The sequence below is a fragment of the Anoplopoma fimbria genome, chromosome 12 (genome assembly GCF_027596085.1).
Source record: "Anoplopoma fimbria isolate UVic2021 breed Golden Eagle Sablefish chromosome 12, Afim_UVic_2022, whole genome shotgun sequence".
Lineage (NCBI taxonomy): Eukaryota > Metazoa > Chordata > Actinopteri > Perciformes > Anoplopomatidae > Anoplopoma > Anoplopoma fimbria.
In genome coordinates, this window is record NC_072460.1 from 13,054,877 (window position 1) to 13,075,048 (window position 20,172).

Below are 20,172 nucleotides of genomic sequence, written 5' to 3' on the forward strand. Positions count from 1 at the left end.
CAGCTCAACTACACAGAAACAGATAATAAATACACATATTATACAATAAAATAAAAATAGAATAAAATAAAAAATAAGAATACAAATAAATATATTGACAATAAAACGAAATATGATATAAAACACAACCCTGCCTTTTTTTTTTCGTTTTCATTTAGAAAATATTAATATGTATATGTTTTGTGTTACATCTGCAACCACAACCACAGAGACACCGGAGCCAGCGGCACATCTGGAGGATAGCCGAGATCAGGCTGCTGTCAGCGGGCTGCATGAGCACCATCATCTCCGACAAATTTTTTCAAACAGGCTCTATCTTGATAAATCGACCGCATATTTTAAGTCTTAACAACTACATTCTCGCTTAAAAAAATGTTAAAACTAAATTCCGTTACACAACAGCAGCAGTATTTAGACAGTTATAACTGACAGTTGTGAGCCGTCTCCGCCGCTGTCGGCTCTTGTTTGCTGGTGAAATGCATTCTGGGATACTTGGCTGTCCAAAGTCCACACAAGTCTACTCCGATGCATCCTGTCATAGGTATGGCTTTACGGCAGTTTCTGGCACTTCCTTTTATTAACATATAATAGTATAATATATATATATATATAATATAAATACGCAAAAATAACTTCATTTTTGAACACGGAAAGTCCTCCTTAAGATAATGTTTCCTGCGCTTCAGCTTCAGATGCCGTCAAGAGGGGTCTCTGGTCGTAATCAGTCGCAAGTCCGTCCCTGACCAATCAGCATCATTAGCAGAATGCTAGCGTATACGCCAACAACGGCCCAACGATTTTGGTTGTAGTTCCATGAGACATCCACTGGGGGTGAGAGTCCAGATTGAATGGGAGTCTATCGGGCTAAACGGCTAATTATGCCTCTTTCACCTGCTTGTCGTTGAAATATCGCAAATTTTATTGTAGATTCCGCAAGTTCAATATAGATTATGGTTCAAAAGTCAAATGAGTGAGTACTTATGTCCTTTCGATTTCTTACAAGCATTCTGCTAATGATGCTGATTGGTCAGGGACGGACTTGCGAATTCGACCAGAGATATTGAAGCGCATCGGAAACATTATCTTAAGGAGGACTTTCCGTCGAAGTTATTTTTGCGTACTGTATTTATATTATATATATATATATATTATACTATTATATGTTAATAAAAGGAAGTGTGAAGTGATTCAGAAACTGCCGTAAAGCAGTACCTCTGACAGTGTGACGTCATCGCATTTTTTGAACACCTTTTTAGAACAGATACGTGACCTTAAAAAATGCAATATTCAGCTGAGTTTATTATTTTAGCCCCACCCTTTGATAGCTACTTTCAAATTACTTGACAAAAAATTACATCGTGAGAAAAGTGGATTCTGAGGATAAAACCTCGTTGGCTCCCATTCATTCTGGACTCGCCTACGAGCGCCCCGCATGGTCAAAGATTATTACTGCAACCAGTCCGGAAACCCGGAACTAACCCGCGAGTGCCAGTTCTCCTCATATTAGACATTCTCTGGTAATACAGACTGTGAGGCGCGCGTTCGCGGGCCCGCGATTGACGTGCCGACACACGGACAGTGCATTGTGGGATTTGTAGTATTTTGGTGGTGCGTGCGATATACCGGCGGGCCAGCTCTAATAGTAAATAGATTTTATCATGCGGGCCAAAGATAATTCATTCACGGGCCGGATGTGGCCCGCGGGCCTTGAGTTTGACACATGTGATCTACAGTAAGACTTTATTACAGCTACGAACATAAACACTGTCAGCAATGTATTAGAGGTGTGATCGAGATACATATTGTATAGGTTGAATATATTATGTCTGCCCTGAAAAAGCAATTCTATAGTACAAGCACAATACATCACAAGTGGTTATAAGAACTCATATTACTAAATATTACTTTTTAAAACTTGCGCAGAGTTCCAAAAACAATCTGTAGTAAGATAGATATAGACATGAACTAAAAACCAGAACAACAAAGCTGATCAATAAGAAGTAAAAAATAAACATAGCACTATTATGTATAGAATTATGTTAATAATAGGACTATTGTCACGGCTGGTGTGTGGGCCCAAGAGCAGTACGACGAGGAGACAGATAAAGTTCTGGAGCTTTATTTGAAGCTGAGAACACAGCAGACAGACAGGCAGGCAGGACATGACTCACAGTGGGAAACAGGCAGGGGATGAGGCAGGCTGAAACCAGAGGAAGCGGAGGCTAAACTCGTGGTCGGGGACAGAAGGCTGAGTCGGTTAACCGGGGCACAGGCAAGGCAGGGAAGCCCAGACAGGCAGGGTCGGCAATGGGAAATCAGTCTGACTGAAAATGAATAAATACTGCAGGGTGTAGGTGCAGCAGAGTGAGCAGGTGAGAGAGATGGTGCTGATGAGGTGGGTGTGGCAGACAGGTGCACTGCATGAAGCTAATTAGGTGAGTGAGGGAGAGTGTGGTGAGAGAGAGAGGGGGCGGGGCTGTGAGCTGGAAGTGGAAATGGGAGTGGCCGGAGTGAACAGAGAGAGAGTGACAGGCAGGTGAACAGAGTGAGCCAATTAGGTGAGTGAGACAGAGTGACAGGGAGTATGGAGCTACTGACAGTATGGAGGAAGAACTGTGACAACTATAAAGCAACAGTAACCCACAACATACAATGTTTAATGTTGCTGTACATTGTAAACAAATACAAATTTTACAAAGTAATACATATTGAATGGATGAATATTGAATAGGTAATGTAATGTAATGGATTACTTTGTATACAAGACGTGGGTGGTTAAACATGTATATAGACACACCATGCAGGATTTATATTTTACAATCAATCATGGGCCACAAATACAGTCAAGCCATGCACGCGCATGAGTCATATAAAGACAGGATTTATATTTCATTTTCATATAACAGAGCAAAATGACAACAAAATGAATTAACAAAAGACACTACTGACACAATAAGAACTCAGCATTAATCGATGGAGTTGCATTATGGATTTGGTCAGGAAGTGGTGGTAATGAACTAGCAGAATCCCTGAAGACACAAAGCTGCAAGACATGGGATGAATAAAAATGGACAAAAACAGAAAGATTGCATCACCTGAAGCCCCAGAAGTGAGATTTCCCAACCAAAGAAGGGTGCTTGTTTCTTGACCTAAATACTGTTACAGACATAAGATACGTTTTTTGTTTTTTTAAGCTGCATCTCATAAAATTATTTTTTAATGAGAGTTACATTTTGAAAGGGATGTGGTTTCCTTGCTGCAACTAATAATAAATAATAATGGATTTTATTTATATAGCACACTTTAAAATACAATGAAATCTCAAGGTGCTGTACAGGGTAAAACAATCACAATAATCAAATATAATAATAAAACGCTAAAAACAAATAAAAAATAAAATAGATGAATTAATTTATGAATTAATTATGAATTAATTTAATCATAATAAAATCTAAGAATATATATTAAAACTGAACAACTACCCAATAAACGCAATCTAAACTACACAAAGCCAAGATCTTAGGGGAAGGCAGAGAGGAACAGGTGAGTTTTAAGATTTCATTTAAAAGTGGTGAGGGAGTTTAAGGCCCTGATCTTCTCCGGGAGCTTATTCCATAGGCGTGGCCCCTGCGAAGATAAGGCACGATCTCCCATGCTTGCCAGCTTTTTCCGGGAACCGCAAGGATGTTGGAGTTGCCTAACGTAAGTGGTCTTGGATGTGGATTGGGTGTGAGGAGGTCTAGGAAGTAGGTTGGACCGGTACAGTTTATGACCTTGAATACTAGGAAAAGCACTTTGAAAATGATGCGTTGTTTTTATTGGAAGCCAGTGGGGGGAGTGGAGGACTGGGGTGATGTGTTTGTATGTATTTCCGTGTCCTGGTGAGAACCCGGGCGGCACTGTATCTGTAATTTAATTTTCATGGGATTATAACTATATATAGGTAATTATAATATTCAGAATTATTCGTAAACTATAAAAAATACTCTGATTGGATAAATAAATTGGTTGGTTTTCTTGTTTGTTTTCTTCCACACAATTTACCTAGTTAAAAAAATCTTCAAGTTACACGATGAGTGTGCAAATATTGTTATTTTGAATTCTAAAAAGATGTATCTTAGTTTCTACATCTCTTGTTTGGTTTTTTTTTTGCATACTGGACCATGGCTTTCAAACTTGTGATGCCACACAAGCAAGTTTATATGTAGTCCGTTTAAGTTGAGCAAAGGGCAAGTGAATGTGGAACAGTCACGCACCTCCAGTATAACAGGTGTGTGGTTGGGCTAACGAACCAATAGGAGTGGCTCTAAACCAACACAGGATGCGCTTGAACATTGCCCTGCAACTGCACAGACAACTGTCATACAACCGGAAAAGGAGTTAACTTGAAGGCGCTGGAAATATTTATCTTATGATTACAACAACGGTAAGAAATATATCCATATCTCTTCTTTCTGGACTGCTTGGCATATCGCATTGAATAACTGCTTTCATCGTTTGACAAATTGGGTATGGAATGCTTTGGTAAAACAAAAACTTTCAGCTATCATAGATCGTTATTGCTCGCACATAAAAACAGTCCACGTGTAACTGACCATGGATATAATTTAAACTGTCTTGTGTAATCTTAAACAAATCATATTTTAAAATTATATTTGACATAACTATAAAATGTTTAAATGGCTCCAAAATATATATATATTTCACACTCTTTCTGTGTGAGACTTGTTTAAACTAGCAGTATTTTTGCATATACTTTTTTTTTTAATGCACGTTGAACATGTATCTGTGATGGCCTCTGTTATGTGATTTTGTAATTATGGAGAAGCATTCCAAACCTTGTAGTGAGATAACATCTTGTTTTGCATGGCAGGCGAATGTGAAAAACTATTGCAAACTATTGAAACTACAATAAGATACCATTCCAGTCGAATGGCATAGTTTTTTTTCTCAAAGTTAAAATGCAGAGGGAACCTGCAAAGCAGTTCATTGTGAGCAGATCTGTACTAAAATGACCTGTATTTCACACAACCGTCGATTTCACAGAAGAGAAGAGGAAGCATTTTGACATATTCACAGTGAAACTCGCGAGGAGGAAGTCACTGTTTGACTATTTACCTACTTATCTTCCCCAGATCTGTGCCAACACATACTCATTACTAAAACTAAACTTGTCCCATTCTTGTGCTTTGACGTAACCCTTGGCATCACTTTCTAACGTATGTTCTCAGTAAACACGTAGTTAATGTAAATCCTAATTGTACACTCTCTTAGTTCATTATAACTACATAAACTGATAAAAAGGCCCTGTGAATGAGAGCAGGCTGTTTGTGCTGCGGCGAGAATGTGGTACGAGATCAAAACCAGGAAGCATGCTGGTATGCTTGTAGTGGAAAGTTGTTCAGGTTTAAATGCCATCACAACGGTGTGTTAATCACACACATATTCCTTATACAGTCAAATTTATGGAATATTTTAGCTGTTAGGAGACATATTCCACAGCTTAATAACACTTATGTTATGGTCTTATGGAGCTTCTACTGGGTCTTCTACCTGAGATCGGAAAGCTCCTGATTCTAGATTTAAATGTATTTCAATCTTGCTATCTTTAAGATAGTAAACATCAAATTTCACAACAAAATAACGCTCTGCTGAAAATACACTACCTCAAAGCCTGTTGTACTTTTCAACAGGCTTCATTTTGAGAAATGCTGACCACAAAAGTGCAGATGCAGCAGCCACATCCTTTTTGCAGGAAGTTACATTACATTGCAATCATTTAGCAGATGCTTTTATCCAAAGTGACTTACAATCAGTAGTATATTACATATCATTCACCCATTCACACACTGATGACAGGCTACCATGCAAGGTGCCACCATCAGACTCTAACTAACATTCATACAACATCCAGTCCACACCGACCAATTTGGGGTTAAGTGTCTTGCCCAAGGACACATCGACGGCTATTGAACCACCGATCCTCTGAATGGAGAAGTTAATGATACTGATTTATGAACAATAGTGCATTGCCTTGTTTACATGCCATCCAACCAATAAGCTTGATGGTGCATTTGCAGCTTGATATGAATGTGATACAGTTCTAAATTTGACAACCCAAATTTAGTTTAAAAACAGATGTCATTATTCCAAAGTTTATAGTTAAGTGATCTTAAAGGTCCAATCATGTGCAATACATGAAAAAGCTTACTTCAAATGGGCCTGTTGCCTCAGCAGATTTAAGGTGTTCTTTCTCTGACAACAGCTCCAAATAAATATTCAACCAGCTATGAGGAACTGAAAAATCCAAGCTCATGTCAAATTGTCAACGATCCAATCAAAGCCAGTTACTCCTATGTGAAACACAGGACTTTCACATGCCCCTTTGTTTTCATTTTCCTGTGAGGTCTATATGTGTACAATTTTGACATTTCTTTTAATCTTAATTCTAGATGCCTGCCACCTATAAGAAGTGTTTTGGTCTGCTTTTGATCGGGGGACTGTTGCTATTCCTTTTTTTTGCTTGGAGCCCTGGGACCAGCTCAGGAGTTGACATACAGCGAAGACAGGGGGGTCTAATACAGAAACTCCTCCAAGGGAAAATCCAAGAGACACTCAGTGGCTACAATGACATTGCCTACCATATAAAGGAAGATGTGGCAAGGTCAGTTATAAGTCAGCATGTCTAAATTCTGCTCTGAATTCTCATTTAATTCCCAAAAATTTACTGAAGGACATTTTTTCTCATTTTCAGTCATTTGGCTCAAAATACATGTATGTGCCAGGCTGATGAGGAGACCTTTCAGCTGCCATTCTCCAATCTACTGTTCCCACGTGTGTGGGCCCACAGCATTGATCTTGCGTTCTTAGAGTCTCATCCTGACCCAAAAGGTGTGAAGCATCACAGAGCTCAGGAGTACCGCAGCTTTCAGAAGAGGTAAAGTTCAAATTATGAACCATATGACTCAATTAATCAGTGGACACACCCTTGTGTACTCATGTAACTGTCAGCTTGATTATATTTTGTAATCACGTCCGTTTTTAAAAAGGCAGTGCAGGGTACAAGGTTCATTTATTTACGTTTTGTAAAACATTCTCAGACGTACAGGTCATAGGAAATCTCACTGTACTAACGAGCAAAAGCAACTAGATTCCGTTAGTTCAACTCAAGAGCTACTTGATTTTGATGTACTTGAACCATACAACAAATTTGCAATGTGTCTTCTGTGTGTGCAGTGTGTGGTCAAAGTAACAAATGGGGCTATGGTTTAGAAATACAGGTACTTTCCCCTCTAATATATTCTGCATTTAAAGGTCTTACAATCCTGCAGATGAGCTTATTGTAGCTGAGGCCAACAGTCCTCTTCAGTATCCCACCCAGGGCGTGGAGGTGCGACCCCTCAAAACGATCATTATTCCTGGTAACAACTATCTAACACTAACATTACACTATACATGACATATAGGCTTGTAAATTACATCTAAACCTACTTTTGGTCTGTTATTTAAAATGCTTCACCATCATCCCATCTTGATATTCCCAGTAATAATTGCTTTCTTTCCATAGGTTTGGGTCTTAAAGAAGAAACAGGATCCAACCATTTGGTAATTTCTTTACTTTGTGGTTCTCATTGGGGTCTACAAACCCACTTTTTTCTATCTAAATGTTAAACTTGTTTGTTTATTTTTTCCTCAAAACCATGCACATGGTGCAATAGGTTTATTTGACAGCAACATTGGGGACTTTTGATGTTGCTGCTACAGTGGACAGGGTCTCTATTAAAGGAGAAGGAGAGAAGCACATGATACTTTCTAGTCCTCTTCTCTCCGCTCTGAACAGGCAGCTGGAGTTCGTCACCTATACAAACACTGTTTTTCATCCCAAGACAGCAGATACAGGTAAAGATACTACCTTGGGCAAGATACTTAACCCCGAGTTGCTCCCGAAGGCTGTGCCATTGGTGTTTGGATGTTGTATGAGTGTTAGTTAGAGTCCTGATGTGCAGGATATGAATGGGTGTGAATGATATGTAATGTAAAAGCGCTTTGAGTGGTCGGAAGACTAGAAAAGTGCTATACAAGTACAGTCCATTTACTAAAAGTAGAATGTTATGTTTTGCTATTTAACCTTATGGAGTTTCATTCTAATGATAAGAGGTATCACACAACACTTTGAATCAACAAGTAACTTTTTTAACTATTATTGCACAGTGTAATGTGTAATGTATTGCACAGGTTTTTATTGTCATGTTATTATTGTCATGTGGTCATGTGGTCTGCTGAGAGCAGAGCAGAGTTGGTTGTGCAACCTGACAGCAGCAGGATGGAAGGACCTGCGGTACAATCTCTCTCACCACATGACAATAATAGTTAAAAAAGTTAAAAATAGCTAAAATAGTTGTTGTTTTTTTCTCTGTCTGTAAATATAATATTTCAGTTATTGTTGTTTTTTTCTACTGTTTTTTTTTTTATTGCTTATAAATAATATAATATATAATATTGCTTAATACTTGTTTTATTTTATTTTTCATTTTTTATTTTTTATTTTTAGCTTGTCTTCTTCTACTATGTCTCTTGTGTGCACTTTACTCTACGCTGTTGTAAGTCTGCAAATTTCCCCGCTGCGGGACTAATAAAGGATTATCTTATCTTATGTTATCTTATCTTATTTATCAATAGGTAATGGTAAGGAAGTATTAATCAATATCAGGTTCTTTATATCTGTGAAATAAATTACATTCGGATAAAATTTCATAATTACAATAAAAGAAGTGACGAGGACTGCAGTTCATAGGCAATTACAGCTTGGCATGTTTATGTTAACAATGATAGAAATATGCACTTCTTCATCTCTTTATCCCAATTCTGTTCTGCAGTTCAGTTTGCTACTGACGTTCACCAGTCATTTTTCACTATTAAAGTTGGACATGGAACCATACCTAAACTTTACAACTCTGGATATCAAGAAGGTTTGTGAGCAGTTTTGTCATTATCATTTTTTTATATGCAAAGTGTTTAAATAACCCATTGGAATGATTTTGTTGTTTCTTTTTTTTTTCTATTTAGAGTACAATATTAGTGCTCTTGTTACCATTGCCACCAAGACCTTTCTACGCTATGACAAACTCAAAGACCTCATTGACAGCATTCGGCAATATTATCCCACCGTAACGATAGTGATAGCAGATGATAATGAACACCCACAGTCAGTGACCGGGCCTCACATTGAACATTACATCATGCCATTTGAAAAGGTAAAGAAGTTTTACTACGTCTCTATTAAGTATCATGGATTGTAATAATTAACCAGCACAGTTTTTTAAGTTTTGATCAACCTTCATCTACTATATAAAGGGTTGGTTTGCAGGAAGAAACCTGGCAGTGTCTCAAGTGACAACCAAGTATGTGCTCTGGGTGGATGATGATTTCATCTTCACTGCAAACACCAAGGTGGAGAGGATGGTGGACATCTTAGAAAAGACCACTCTGGATCTGGTGAGTTGCATGCCCAGACACAGTACAATGTGTAAGGAAGATATCTGCTGTTTTGATGGTGACTGGTTATTTTAGCAATAAATACTCTGCTAACTTGAAAGTTTTTGAATTTGCTCACAACTCTGCGTAGATACATTCATACCACACAGAACACACTGAGCTAATATCTCCCAGATGGTGGTTTTACCTCATTGACTGCCAGTGAAATAAATTGTCTAAATACATTCTTGAGCTTCTAACCCCTACTGTAAACTTTGTTGGCTGTACTTCGGTCTAAACCCCAAAACAAAGGTGACTGGCCCTTCTTTGGGCTATAAATCTTGATATGGTATAATTGTGGCACTTGTTGGTCTTATACATTTTTTATTGACTTGTGGGCAACTTAGATAGATCAATTTCACCTTCTTTCAGATGGAGTATGGTGGCCCAGTGGCCTTAGATACATGTCACTAAACTGTAGCACTAATAAAGGAAAAGGTAACACCTGCACACTTACTCCATGCCACTAAAGTTTATGAATGACAACATTTCGATTCTACTTAGATCTTTGTCAGGATCAGCATGTTTTAAATTAGAGATTGGCTATTATTTATTTTACAGACCAAAGATGTGCTTGCATGGCGGTCTTCTTTTATTCTTAGTTTAGGCTGATTGAAGTCTGCTTGTAGAATTGCCCGTAGGTTTGAATGTGAGCTTGAATTGTTGTCTGTCTCTATGCGTCAGCCCTTTGATAATCTGACGATCTGTGCAGGGTCGCCCCCCCCCGCGCCAGCGTACTTGAAAAGTATTATTTATAGCGTTCTTGTCATCCAGTGTGTGACTTGACTGTGTCTGTGTGTGTGTCTATCTAGTTTTCTCTACATTTTTGCTGTCTTAATGACTTCAGGTCGGTGGTGCAGTGAGAGAGGTGACCGGTTACACTGCAACTTATCGTCACACCATTTCAGTGGAAGAAGGGGGGGAGGATGGTGACTGTTTACATATCAGAAATGGCTACTACCATGTCATCGATGGATTTCCCAACTGTGTGGTAGCTGATGCAGTCATCAACTTCTTCCTAGGAAGGACAAGCAAGGTGCAGCAAGTAGGATTTAACCCCCGCCTGGCCCGGCACGGTCATCTAGGTGAGTCTATCTGTAACGTTGGCTATGAAATGTATTAACATAACAGTTTATATTATCTATTTTCTCTACACACTGCAGTCACAATTGTGATAACACTTTTGAGTTGCTTCAGATTGGAAGGATGTATAAAGAACATAACCAAGGGAAATTCAAGGAAGGATTGTATAAAACATGTTTTCTTTGGCACTTTAGAGTTTTTCATCGATGCTCTGGGCTCCCTCCACGTTGGCTCCTGTAGTGACATCATTGTAAGCCACGCATCAAAGATCATTCTACCCTGGAGTAAAACAGACTCACAAAAGGCTTATGACAAATTTCGCTATTCATCTTCCAGTGCTGATAATGACATTCATAAGGAAGACTTCTACTTCAAGAACAGGTTCAAGTGCATGACCAGTCACTGAAACAAATGCTATTTGTTTAGCTACACCTGATATGTGTCATGTGACATGTTGCACGGCACTGGCAACAACTCAACATATATGTTATGCCACTGAAAGGCTTATTAATCATATTCATTGTCTTCCCAAAATCAAACATGGCTCATGTATTTATCATGTTATTTTACTCAGGTAACATGGATGTTTATAACATGTTTTGAATGTATTGTGACTGTATTTGTGCACTCTAGGTGTAAAAATGAAAATGTGATGTCTTGCTGGGCAAGTAAACTAAATATAAATTATACTGTTGTAGTATATATTGAGTTATTAACTTTTGTTAGGCTTGTACTTTAGGTAATACAAGTGAGGATATAATACAGCTTATCATTTAAGGTTAATTTATTGTCTTTCTACAACACAGGGTTGCATTAGATAACGAAAACAATTGAGGCCTAATCCATTTATGATACACAATAAAAAATATTCGACTTTGCATTAGCCAACTGTCACCAGAAAGTCACTTGACCCATTGTTCTAAAAACAGTTGTAATTCCAATGTTTCACCACAAGATGGAAACAAAAGATCAGAGAATAATGCCACACAAGTTGAATGATTTTCTACCCTAACATTTGTATCATCATAAGTAGTATACTATTTCTACTAGTGGTATCAGAAGAATAAGTACAAGCAGTATTAGTATTTTCATACTAATTATGAACCCACATGGTTAGATTAGAGTGCCTGTGTTTTCCAGTACATCTCAATGCATGCTGTTTTCTGCTGTTTCTGTATTGTTATTTATTGCATTAATAAGAACTAATATAAATAACTTCATGTTGTATCCTTTCATAAAAAATATTCCACTTTTTTCATATAGGTAAATATTAGTTTCAGTCAGTCATTCAGTCACTGGTCTTCCTGGAAGAGTTTGCCGGGTTACTTTTTGAATATGTTTGTGTACATGTTAGTAGGTCTGCCGGTAGAATCTGGCTTAGTAAACATTTGGCCAGAGCCTTGTGTACCATGTTCTAATTGAAGTGGACTACTTCCTGCCAATTAGTGAAACACTCCTTGAGCTTTAAAGAGAAAACCCAAAGGGTACAGTGTCTAGAGGCCTCTTTGAAATATGCACTGGAAAAAATTAATAACTTGGCTATCCAACATCAAGCAAGGAAATAATTAGGTTTTTTTTCCTTTTTCATCCTGGGTTTGAACTCACACTGCATATAGTTTTATCAGGTCAAGGTAACAGGATTACCATGAGTAGCAGTGGAGGAAAACCTTTAACTGTTGGACAGCAGAGGACAGCATGGCGGTGAGCAAAGACATCACTTACAAACAATGTTATGGCATTTACAACTACTGGTCACACATATCTTGCACATCTTTAAGAAGGTTTAGTCAGACTTTGTTTATAATGTTTGAGCTTTTTGTAAAAAGTGGTAAAACAGGCAGGATCAAAAAGTTGCATCTAAATGAATTTTTAAGTTTAAATGAAAATATATATGAATTGACACCAGTGTAGCTTGTATGATGCATGTTGAATAAACCATAATTCTGTAGGACTAATGACCTGCGTCCTACTTTCCCAATTTGTGCCCTGGTAAAAATAAAAGCCATTGTCTTTGTGTCATTTGAATCATGTATTTCTAATTTTTCATCATATCTCAGAGCAGACACACGGTCTACGATACCTCACCAAATACAAAGACTGCTCTTCTTCTCTATTCAAAATATGACAGAGTGGCGTGCTTCACATTCCACAATGTCTCCCCCTAAAATGTATTCTCACACAATAACAACGGTAACCCAGGTATTGATGTAGAAACCTTTAACCCAATTTATTATATTTTATTATGAATCACCAAGACGTTGTTATTGGAGATACATTTATGGTCAAAACAGCCACTGGCTGGCACAGTTGTTGACAAATACAAAAGTAATTTCATTAAATATGTTGTGCAGTGCCTGTGGAGTTTAAAGACAGAACATTTTAAGTACATATGAGTTGGCATTTACTTTACATAGTTGCATATTCAAGCACATATTTTAAAACATATAAATACATAAAGTATTTAACAAAATATTCAGTGCACTTTATATTTATCTGTATTGCAAACAGACACTAAATAAATATCACTATGCTAATATTCCAGCATTCACAACAACAAAAGAAAGAACATCTGTCATATACAGTTTTATAGGCATAGGTCAAAAATGACATATTTGTAGTTTTTTTTTCTTTTTACACTAAATATACAAGAAGATTGTCTGTTTTTCAGCCTGATCTGATTGAATGACCGTCTTCTAAAATCAGATTTAAGTGTACCAGAAGAGAGTCCAATAACTATAAGAAGAATGGGAACACTGTCATTTTATAATTATTGTAATCATGATGTGCTACAACAGGCTACTGCTTCTTTGAAACACTGGCATATAGTGGAGCACTGCTATACATCAGAGAGACATAGTCTCTGCCAAGAGAACAACATGTAGAAGACCCATTTTCCCTCTCCTGTCTTTCGTAGTGCAAGACACTTGGTTGATGGGAGCATGACTCGTCACTGTCCTCCTGGCTCATACCCAGACAGTCGTGGTGTTCTCTGGAGGTTTTTCCTACATCAGACGGCAGAAGTTGCTTTTGCTTAGGACAATCTAAGTAATTATAAATAAAAGTCTTTTGAATATTTCTGAAAATGTCTGCTTTTTAGCTTACCTTCTGCTGTTGAATATACATCACTGCATCATGAACAGTAACAAAAATATGTTGAGGGTTCATGTAGGTCATTAGACCACTTGATGTTAGGATCTTTAGGACGCTCTCTAAGGGGATAGAAATAATTGATCAGCATTCACTGCCTGAAAGTGAATAAACTATAAACATAGAATACCACTAGGAAATAATTAAATCAGATACGTAGGCCTTACCATTGCAGTTTGCCAAATATACCTGAACTCCAACTTTCTGGCATTCAGTACACATCTGCAAAAAAAACAAAAGCAATCAATCATGTTGACACAATGCACAAATAAATGGAGAGAACCCTAAGCAGTGGAGTTTGATGCATAATGTTTGCTTCAGTAGACTTACCTGTGTGAAGAGTCTTGCTCCAGCAACATCAACAAATGTCACACTGCTGCAATCGATTAGCACTGCCTGAACATCAGTCTCAGATGTTTCTACAAAAAGGAAAAAAGTTAATGAAAGGAAAGCTTGAAATTATTTGCAGCACGTCAACCAAAAAAATCATATAGAGCAATCTAAAAAATTTTAATATGTAATGGCCAAAGAACTGTTGTAGATGTCCTCATTTAAAATCTATAGTTTTTTAGTTATCATATCGCCCACACTCATTATTTACCAGATTTAAAGAACTCATTTTCTGAAGAAAAGGAAGTGTTTGCAATTCCTCTTTCCTAAACAATGGAGAGAGAGAGAAAAAAATAAGACACTGAAATCAAATTTTACAGTGTGAACTTAATATTTTTTATATTGCAGCTCATTCAGTAATTATAGTAGTTGTACCACTGTGCTGACAGTGGCCTCTCTCTCCCTTTTCTCCAGGGCCTTCCTAGCTTTCTCCCGGCTGCGGATCTTCTCTGGCGTCAGGCCCAGCAGCCTGCTCATCTCCTCCCTGAAGAAGCTACGGTTGCCATAGTAAATAGGCCCGTTGTAAGTCAGGATCTTCACTCCAGGTACCTCATAGCACTGAAAGGAAAACAGGATCGTCCCAACTTCATTTTAGGAAGGGCTGCATCGTCTCTGAGATTATGATTATCACTTGTTGGAATAAGAAACAACAATTTTATGTGCCTAAATTTTAAGTTGAATAATTATTAAATATTAAGTATTTAACAGTAAGACCGTCCTCCCACCTTGCTGTGGTTCTCCAGAGGTCTGTAAATTTCTGTGTTGCTGGCCCGACCAAGCACTGAACAACCAGCCCTGTTGGAACCATCAGTCAAAAACCTTAGATGATCACATTCTTACTTATGATCTACAAAGCTATAGACAAGTATAAAGTGATCCTCTACTTCTCTGTGATAAATCTTAGTTTAGAGCTCCAATACAGATATAATACTCCCAATGTCCTTGTAAATTATAATACTGTTGTTTCTGGAGTTTTATAATTCCTTTAATAATGTACTTTTACATAGTTCTTGCCACAGTTCTTGTCAACGTCTATGATGTACATGGTATTTCGTACAATAGAGTAATTGACAAGAGCACGAGCTGGATTGCGTCATAGTATTTGTGAAGAGGGAATGAAAAATGTACCTTTGTGTGCGGCAGATGACGGTCATCATAGAGAAAACCACTCCGATAGCTAGGCCAACATCCACATTGAGGACCACTACAGAGAGCCAGGTTACCACCCAAACCATCTACACAAGCAAGAATAACGTATAGTCATGTCAGGATATAACAACAATGGAAGCGCATCAGTTTAAATAATATTCAGCCAAACAATTAGTGTGGGCAACCTGTGCTCTACTAGCTCATGATAGCATGGCCTGATAACTGATTATCTTTGGTAAAAAGACCTTGCACTTGTGACTTAGCTGTTATTGTTTTAAGAAGCATGCATCATTAATTGGTCAGCAGGCAACTAAACTGAAGCTGATTCAGACTATGGAAACCTGTGTGACCTCACACAGCTCCAGCTAAAATGACCAGTAAACACTTGTGTTACAAATAATCACAAGAATGTAGTCCAGTGTAAAGTGGTTGTCTTCCATTTAAATTCAAAATTAAAAAGGTTATATGTTGCTGGAGGCATATCATATTGGACTCCAGATGAGGTGAATAAGGATGTTTTTATGCTTTATAGCGAATCAAAGCCTGAGCAGACTGATAAAACCAATTAGCTGTGCTTTATGGGTCAGTTGTTGACCAAATGGTAACTACAGGGAGCTGATTAATGATCTTCCTTTATTATCATGCATGGAGACCATTTTGCGGGATACTTATATTTTTGTACTAATATATTGCCTTACAAAGTCAATCTTGCTGAGTCTCCACAGTTCAGGTAAGTCCTGGAACTGCAGGAACATCTGCCTGAGGCTGGTGACGTTGATGCAGGCCAAGACTGCCTGGAGGGAGAGAGATAAAAGATGAGATGAGTAAACTTTCCCTCTCTTTTTCTCCCATTCTTGTACAGACAGATACAAACACATGAAGCACACCTTTGGTAGGAAGTAGAACAGTGGTCCAATCAGAAGCAGGACAATCAGAACAACCAGACTTGTGAACAAGCCGGAGAGCTGCAGGAAAAAACACACACAACACACATCCCTTACTAGAAATCCCGGTAGGGTCGCTTATGGTTTGGAGTATTTTCTGCATCCACAATATGGAAGCTCAACATGAAAGAAAATCATACATTAAATAGTTCGATGTAAATGCACTCTTAATTATTTTAACTGCATTCAAGTGGATTATAACACAAAATAACAGAGTTTATAGATGAAAACCAGCATTTTGTATTCCTCTGTTGATCATGATTGAATATACAATCCTGTTTTGCTGCTGTGTTTAAAGCATCAGTAAACACAATAACCTAAAAGGCCCTTTCAAACTACTATAGTATATAAAATCTACTATAATAGAGTGAAGTTTTTTCATTTTGTTCCCCTGTTGTTGATATTTGAATTGCAGATGCACCTTTATTAAAACAAAAGGCCACCATGGCTTGTGAGTGTCCCACACAGAACTTACTGAATATCATGTACACTACCTGTGTGTATCCTCCCGCACTCTCGAGTATATTAGTGGTGGCAAGAGTGGCTGAGCTGGGGAAGCATGTGAAAAAAGAAGACACCGTGTTGGAGATACCATGAGCCAGGAGCTCCTGAAATAAAGCACAGGTTCCATACAAAAAAAGTTAACAGATTGGTAAAAGTCTAGCATGTCAACAAACGGCTGTGAAATTCTCACATTTTACCTGGTTGGGATGTATGGAATATCCATGTTTATCGGCGTAGATCATTGCCAGAGAGACCGACACAGCATAACCGACAAATGTTATGGCAACTGTGTCTCCAGCAATGTCAGGAAAAGTGCTCAAGGTAGGCATCCGTGGCTTCGGGAATCTGAGGATAGGAGAATTAAAGTCAAACTACTAAAATCTACTGAGCTTAGTGTTTTGAGGTCTTTTATTTTTTTTATATTACCCAGCTGGGATGTGGCCAACTATCTCAATGTTGTAAGTACAGTCCAGCGAGAAAGCATAGGCCACACCTGTAGCAATAATCACCTGAAGAATAAAGCATAAAACCCTGACTTATAACCTGTTGATTGTATTGTAAATAGAAAATGTACCCTGCCCATTCACAAATCCAGTTGACTAACCGTGAGGATCTCCACAGGGATAGGTGTACGCAGGTTTTGTCTGTAACGCATGTTGATCTCCTTAACTGGCACCAGAACAGCCAAACACATCAAGGAGATCAACAGCTCAGCCATGTTGGTGTGAGGCAGGTTCTCCATCACTGACGCTAAAGTCTGAACACAAGAGTAGGTGAGCTGTGAGCAGACAGCACAAAAACCCCAAACAACAACATGGTGGATTAGACCATCAAGATTTAATCGAGAAACGCTGCCTACCTTAAAGAGGGAGAAAGTCCCAGTGTGGCGAGGGAGCCGCAGCCCCAGCATGTTTTGCAGCTGTGAGACAGTTACATGGAAGGCAGCAGCACTGGTGAAAGCCTTAACAATTGGCTCTGACAGATAGGTGGAGAGGAAGCCCAGCTGAAGAGCAAACATACAGAGCTGGGGCACAAGAGGTAAACACATAATTATGAGCTGTGTCAGGGAATCAAGTCTGCTTGTGTTCATAAAAAGACAGGTCTGCCATCACAGTTGCATTGTTTATTAATGTTGTGTTAAATTTGTAGACGTTGTGCATCTGCCTCACCATTATAATTCCTGAGAGGAGTGCTACAGCTGACGCAACTCCAATCCTCTGGATCTCAAAGTCGGCTGCTTCAGGTGAACTTGCGTTCATCTCCAGAGGAGTGGGAACCAGCTGCTCCACCACAGAACCAGTCATCAGACTCACCACAGCAAAGGTACCTGAGAACAGACCTAGCAACTCAGTAACCGTGCAAAACATTGAGTTCTGGGTGCATGCATTAAGATAATGTAACCCTGTTGATAAATGAAGCTCATCTAGAATATACACTAGATAATATGTGGACACAAGTCTTACCTGTGGACACATGGCGACCTGTGCCAAAAAACATATAGAGAACCACGGGGAAGAAAGAGGTGTAAAGGCCAAATATTGGTGCTACTGATGTGAGTAACGCGAAGGCCATGCCTGTTTAGGGAAGGAAATCAAAAACACAGTTTAGCAGTAAAGACATTTTACAAATGTATGTGATGTAAAATCTGCACTTATATAAGTTTATATGGCTGAAGTATGTAAAGTTAATAGAGTACAAAAAATAATAGAAATGACTGACTGTACAACAAATAAAGACTGTATGTAACATCACCCCTGTGACCACCTACATTTTGAAAGTTTAGCCTTATAGTTGTTTCAACATGTATTCTAACCAATATTTGCTAAAAATTTTTTTGAATAATCATTATTAATTTAATCATATCAGTAATAACTGTGTTTTGTTGCCTTTTCTCATGAATTATTATTGCCATTTTGTATGGTACTATTGTTAGGATAGAATTATTATAACAACATCCTGGCTCAGTTGAATTTAATGAAATTTCATATCGTATTATATTTTTATATTATTTTATTACTTATTATATTTCCTATTACAATCATATCAAATACTTTATTTGCCTGTTGATCATGGTGATTAATAACTCACCTTGCGGAATGTGAAGAATACCAACTGTCAGCCCCCCTATAGTATCTCCTAATATCCATTTCTTCAGTCTGTATCTTGGCAGCCAGTTAAAAATGGGCACTCTCTCCCTCAACAGGTGAAGGCAGGCTCGCCTTGAACACCTGCACCTCCCGGCGAGCTTCTCCCGGAGCCGCAAACTTCCACTCGCGTTATCATCGGAGCCGTAGGCCTGTTTAAAGCGGTCCTCCGTGTAAATATTCCTGTACACGGCCACCGAAGCGCTCATATTGTCTCTGTAGAGATGGGCAACGACAGCTCACCATGCAAGCCTTGTTGCAGAGTCAGTAAGGGTCTGTGGCAAAACATTTATAGCAGACTCTGCGCTGACCTCAAGAGCCATTGTGTTTTCCTGTCAGACCCTTCTTAGCCAATGGCATGGCTCAAAGCTCAACCTTTTTTTTTGTTACTGTTGAACAACTTTTTTTTTTTTTTCACATCTTTGTCCAGCCTCAGATATCATAAAGGTGTGTTGGTCCAGTTTTTTTTCTGCAAAAATCCTCTGGGTCCTACTGCTGGAAGGATTTTTTTTTTTCAACACAAAGTAGAAAGTCAGGCAAACTAACTGCTTTACCTTTGCTCACAACCCCTCCCTCCACACACACACACACACACACACACACACACACACACACACACACACACACACACACACACACACACACACACACACACACACACACACACACACACACACTATCCTTTGCACTATACACAGTATATCCTCCTTGGTGCCCTCCAGAGAGCTACACGGGAGGTACAAGCTCAGAGGAGGCACAATTAAGTCATACAATGTATACCACTGTGAAATGCCTAACAAGATCAAAGTTGTATTGTTGGTGAAGCTAAGGTGTAACCTCAAACCATATCTGTTAGCGAGGAGTTCATTTCCGAGAAGGATGGATGTCAGTAATGGGTGGGCGTTTAAACCGTGTAGCCACAAGGAAAAGAGGTCTGGCACCCATGAGACCCCTGTGAAACTCAATCACACATGGCAGCCTGGTTCATGGATCAAACCACACCTCGACTCTGTACAGAGATTGTGTGTGAGGAGTGAGATGTTGTTCTTTGTCACACAGGAGTGAGGACAAGGGAGCTTTGGATGAATACAAGATAAAAACTGGATATGCTTGTCTAAAGAAGAAAACATATTGATTGCAAAATGTAACTTTTAACCATCATAATAATCAAATTGAACTCTACTTCTTGAAAAGGAAATTACAACCTCAAGAGAGGTTCAGTCTGACTGGTGGATATAAAACAAACGGAAATCCATCTCTGGTGCAAGCTCAGTGTT

General features: G+C 38.6%; 2 protein-coding genes across 3 annotated transcripts; one reads left to right on the forward strand and one right to left on the reverse strand.

Annotated features, from left to right (window-relative positions):
* Positions 1-3,677: 3,677 nt before the first annotated feature.
* b4galnt1a (beta-1,4-N-acetyl-galactosaminyl transferase 1a) lies at positions 3,678-12,629 on the forward strand. 2 transcript variants are annotated; one of them, XM_054609303.1, is made up of 12 exons: positions 3,678-3,702; positions 4,263-4,426; positions 6,453-6,664; positions 6,755-6,937; positions 7,315-7,421; positions 7,568-7,605; positions 7,719-7,899; positions 8,877-8,969; positions 9,067-9,254; positions 9,355-9,495; positions 10,382-10,619; positions 10,812-12,629. In XM_054609303.1, the coding sequence occupies exons 2-12, from the start codon at positions 4,412-4,414 to the stop codon at positions 11,021-11,023; spliced, it is 1,608 nt and encodes a 535-aa protein (XP_054465278.1). In that variant the 5' UTR covers positions 3,678-3,702; positions 4,263-4,411; the 3' UTR covers positions 11,024-12,629. The 2 variants fall into 2 exon arrangements, with proteins under 2 accessions (XP_054465278.1, XP_054465279.1); XM_054609304.1 differs by lacking the exons at positions 3,678-3,702; positions 4,263-4,426 and adding an exon at positions 4,439-4,509.
* A 204-nt stretch (positions 12,630-12,833) lies between these two features.
* Positions 12,834-19,234, reverse strand: slc26a10 (solute carrier family 26 member 10). The gene is made up of 18 exons (XM_054609302.1): positions 18,840-19,234; positions 18,215-18,325; positions 17,921-18,078; positions 17,611-17,775; positions 17,356-17,508; positions 17,178-17,260; positions 16,949-17,096; positions 16,742-16,855; positions 16,191-16,268; positions 16,002-16,097; positions 15,283-15,389; positions 14,880-14,949; positions 14,530-14,712; positions 14,366-14,420; positions 14,095-14,183; positions 13,932-13,986; positions 13,720-13,826; positions 12,834-13,619 (listed from the first exon to the last, which is right to left on the reverse strand). Exons 1-18 carry the CDS (start codon positions 19,102-19,104, stop codon positions 13,581-13,583), a joined length of 2,076 nt encoding a protein of 691 aa, XP_054465277.1. The 5' UTR covers positions 19,105-19,234; the 3' UTR covers positions 12,834-13,580.
* Between the last annotated feature and the right edge of the window lie 938 nt (positions 19,235-20,172).

Coding starts and splice junctions, on each gene's coding strand:
- b4galnt1a (XM_054609303.1), top strand. Junction 6,665..6,754: donor ATAAAGGAAGATGTGGCAAG/GTCAGTTATAAG, acceptor TCTCATTTTCAG/TCATTTGGCTCAAAATACAT. Junction 7,606..7,718: donor AAACAGGATCCAACCATTTG/GTAATTTCTTTA, acceptor ATGGTGCAATAG/GTTTATTTGACAGCAACATT.
- slc26a10 (XM_054609302.1), bottom strand. CDS start 19,104: ATGAGCGCTTCGGTGGCCGTGTACAGGAATATTTACACGGAGGACCGC. Junction 17,509..17,610: donor GGACTTTCTCCCTCTTTAAG/GTAGGCAGCGTT, acceptor TCTTGTGTTCAG/ACTTTAGCGTCAGTGATGGA. Junction 16,269..16,741: donor GTGCGGGAGGATACACACAG/GTAGTGTACATG, acceptor TTTTTCCTGCAG/CTCTCCGGCTTGTTCACAAG.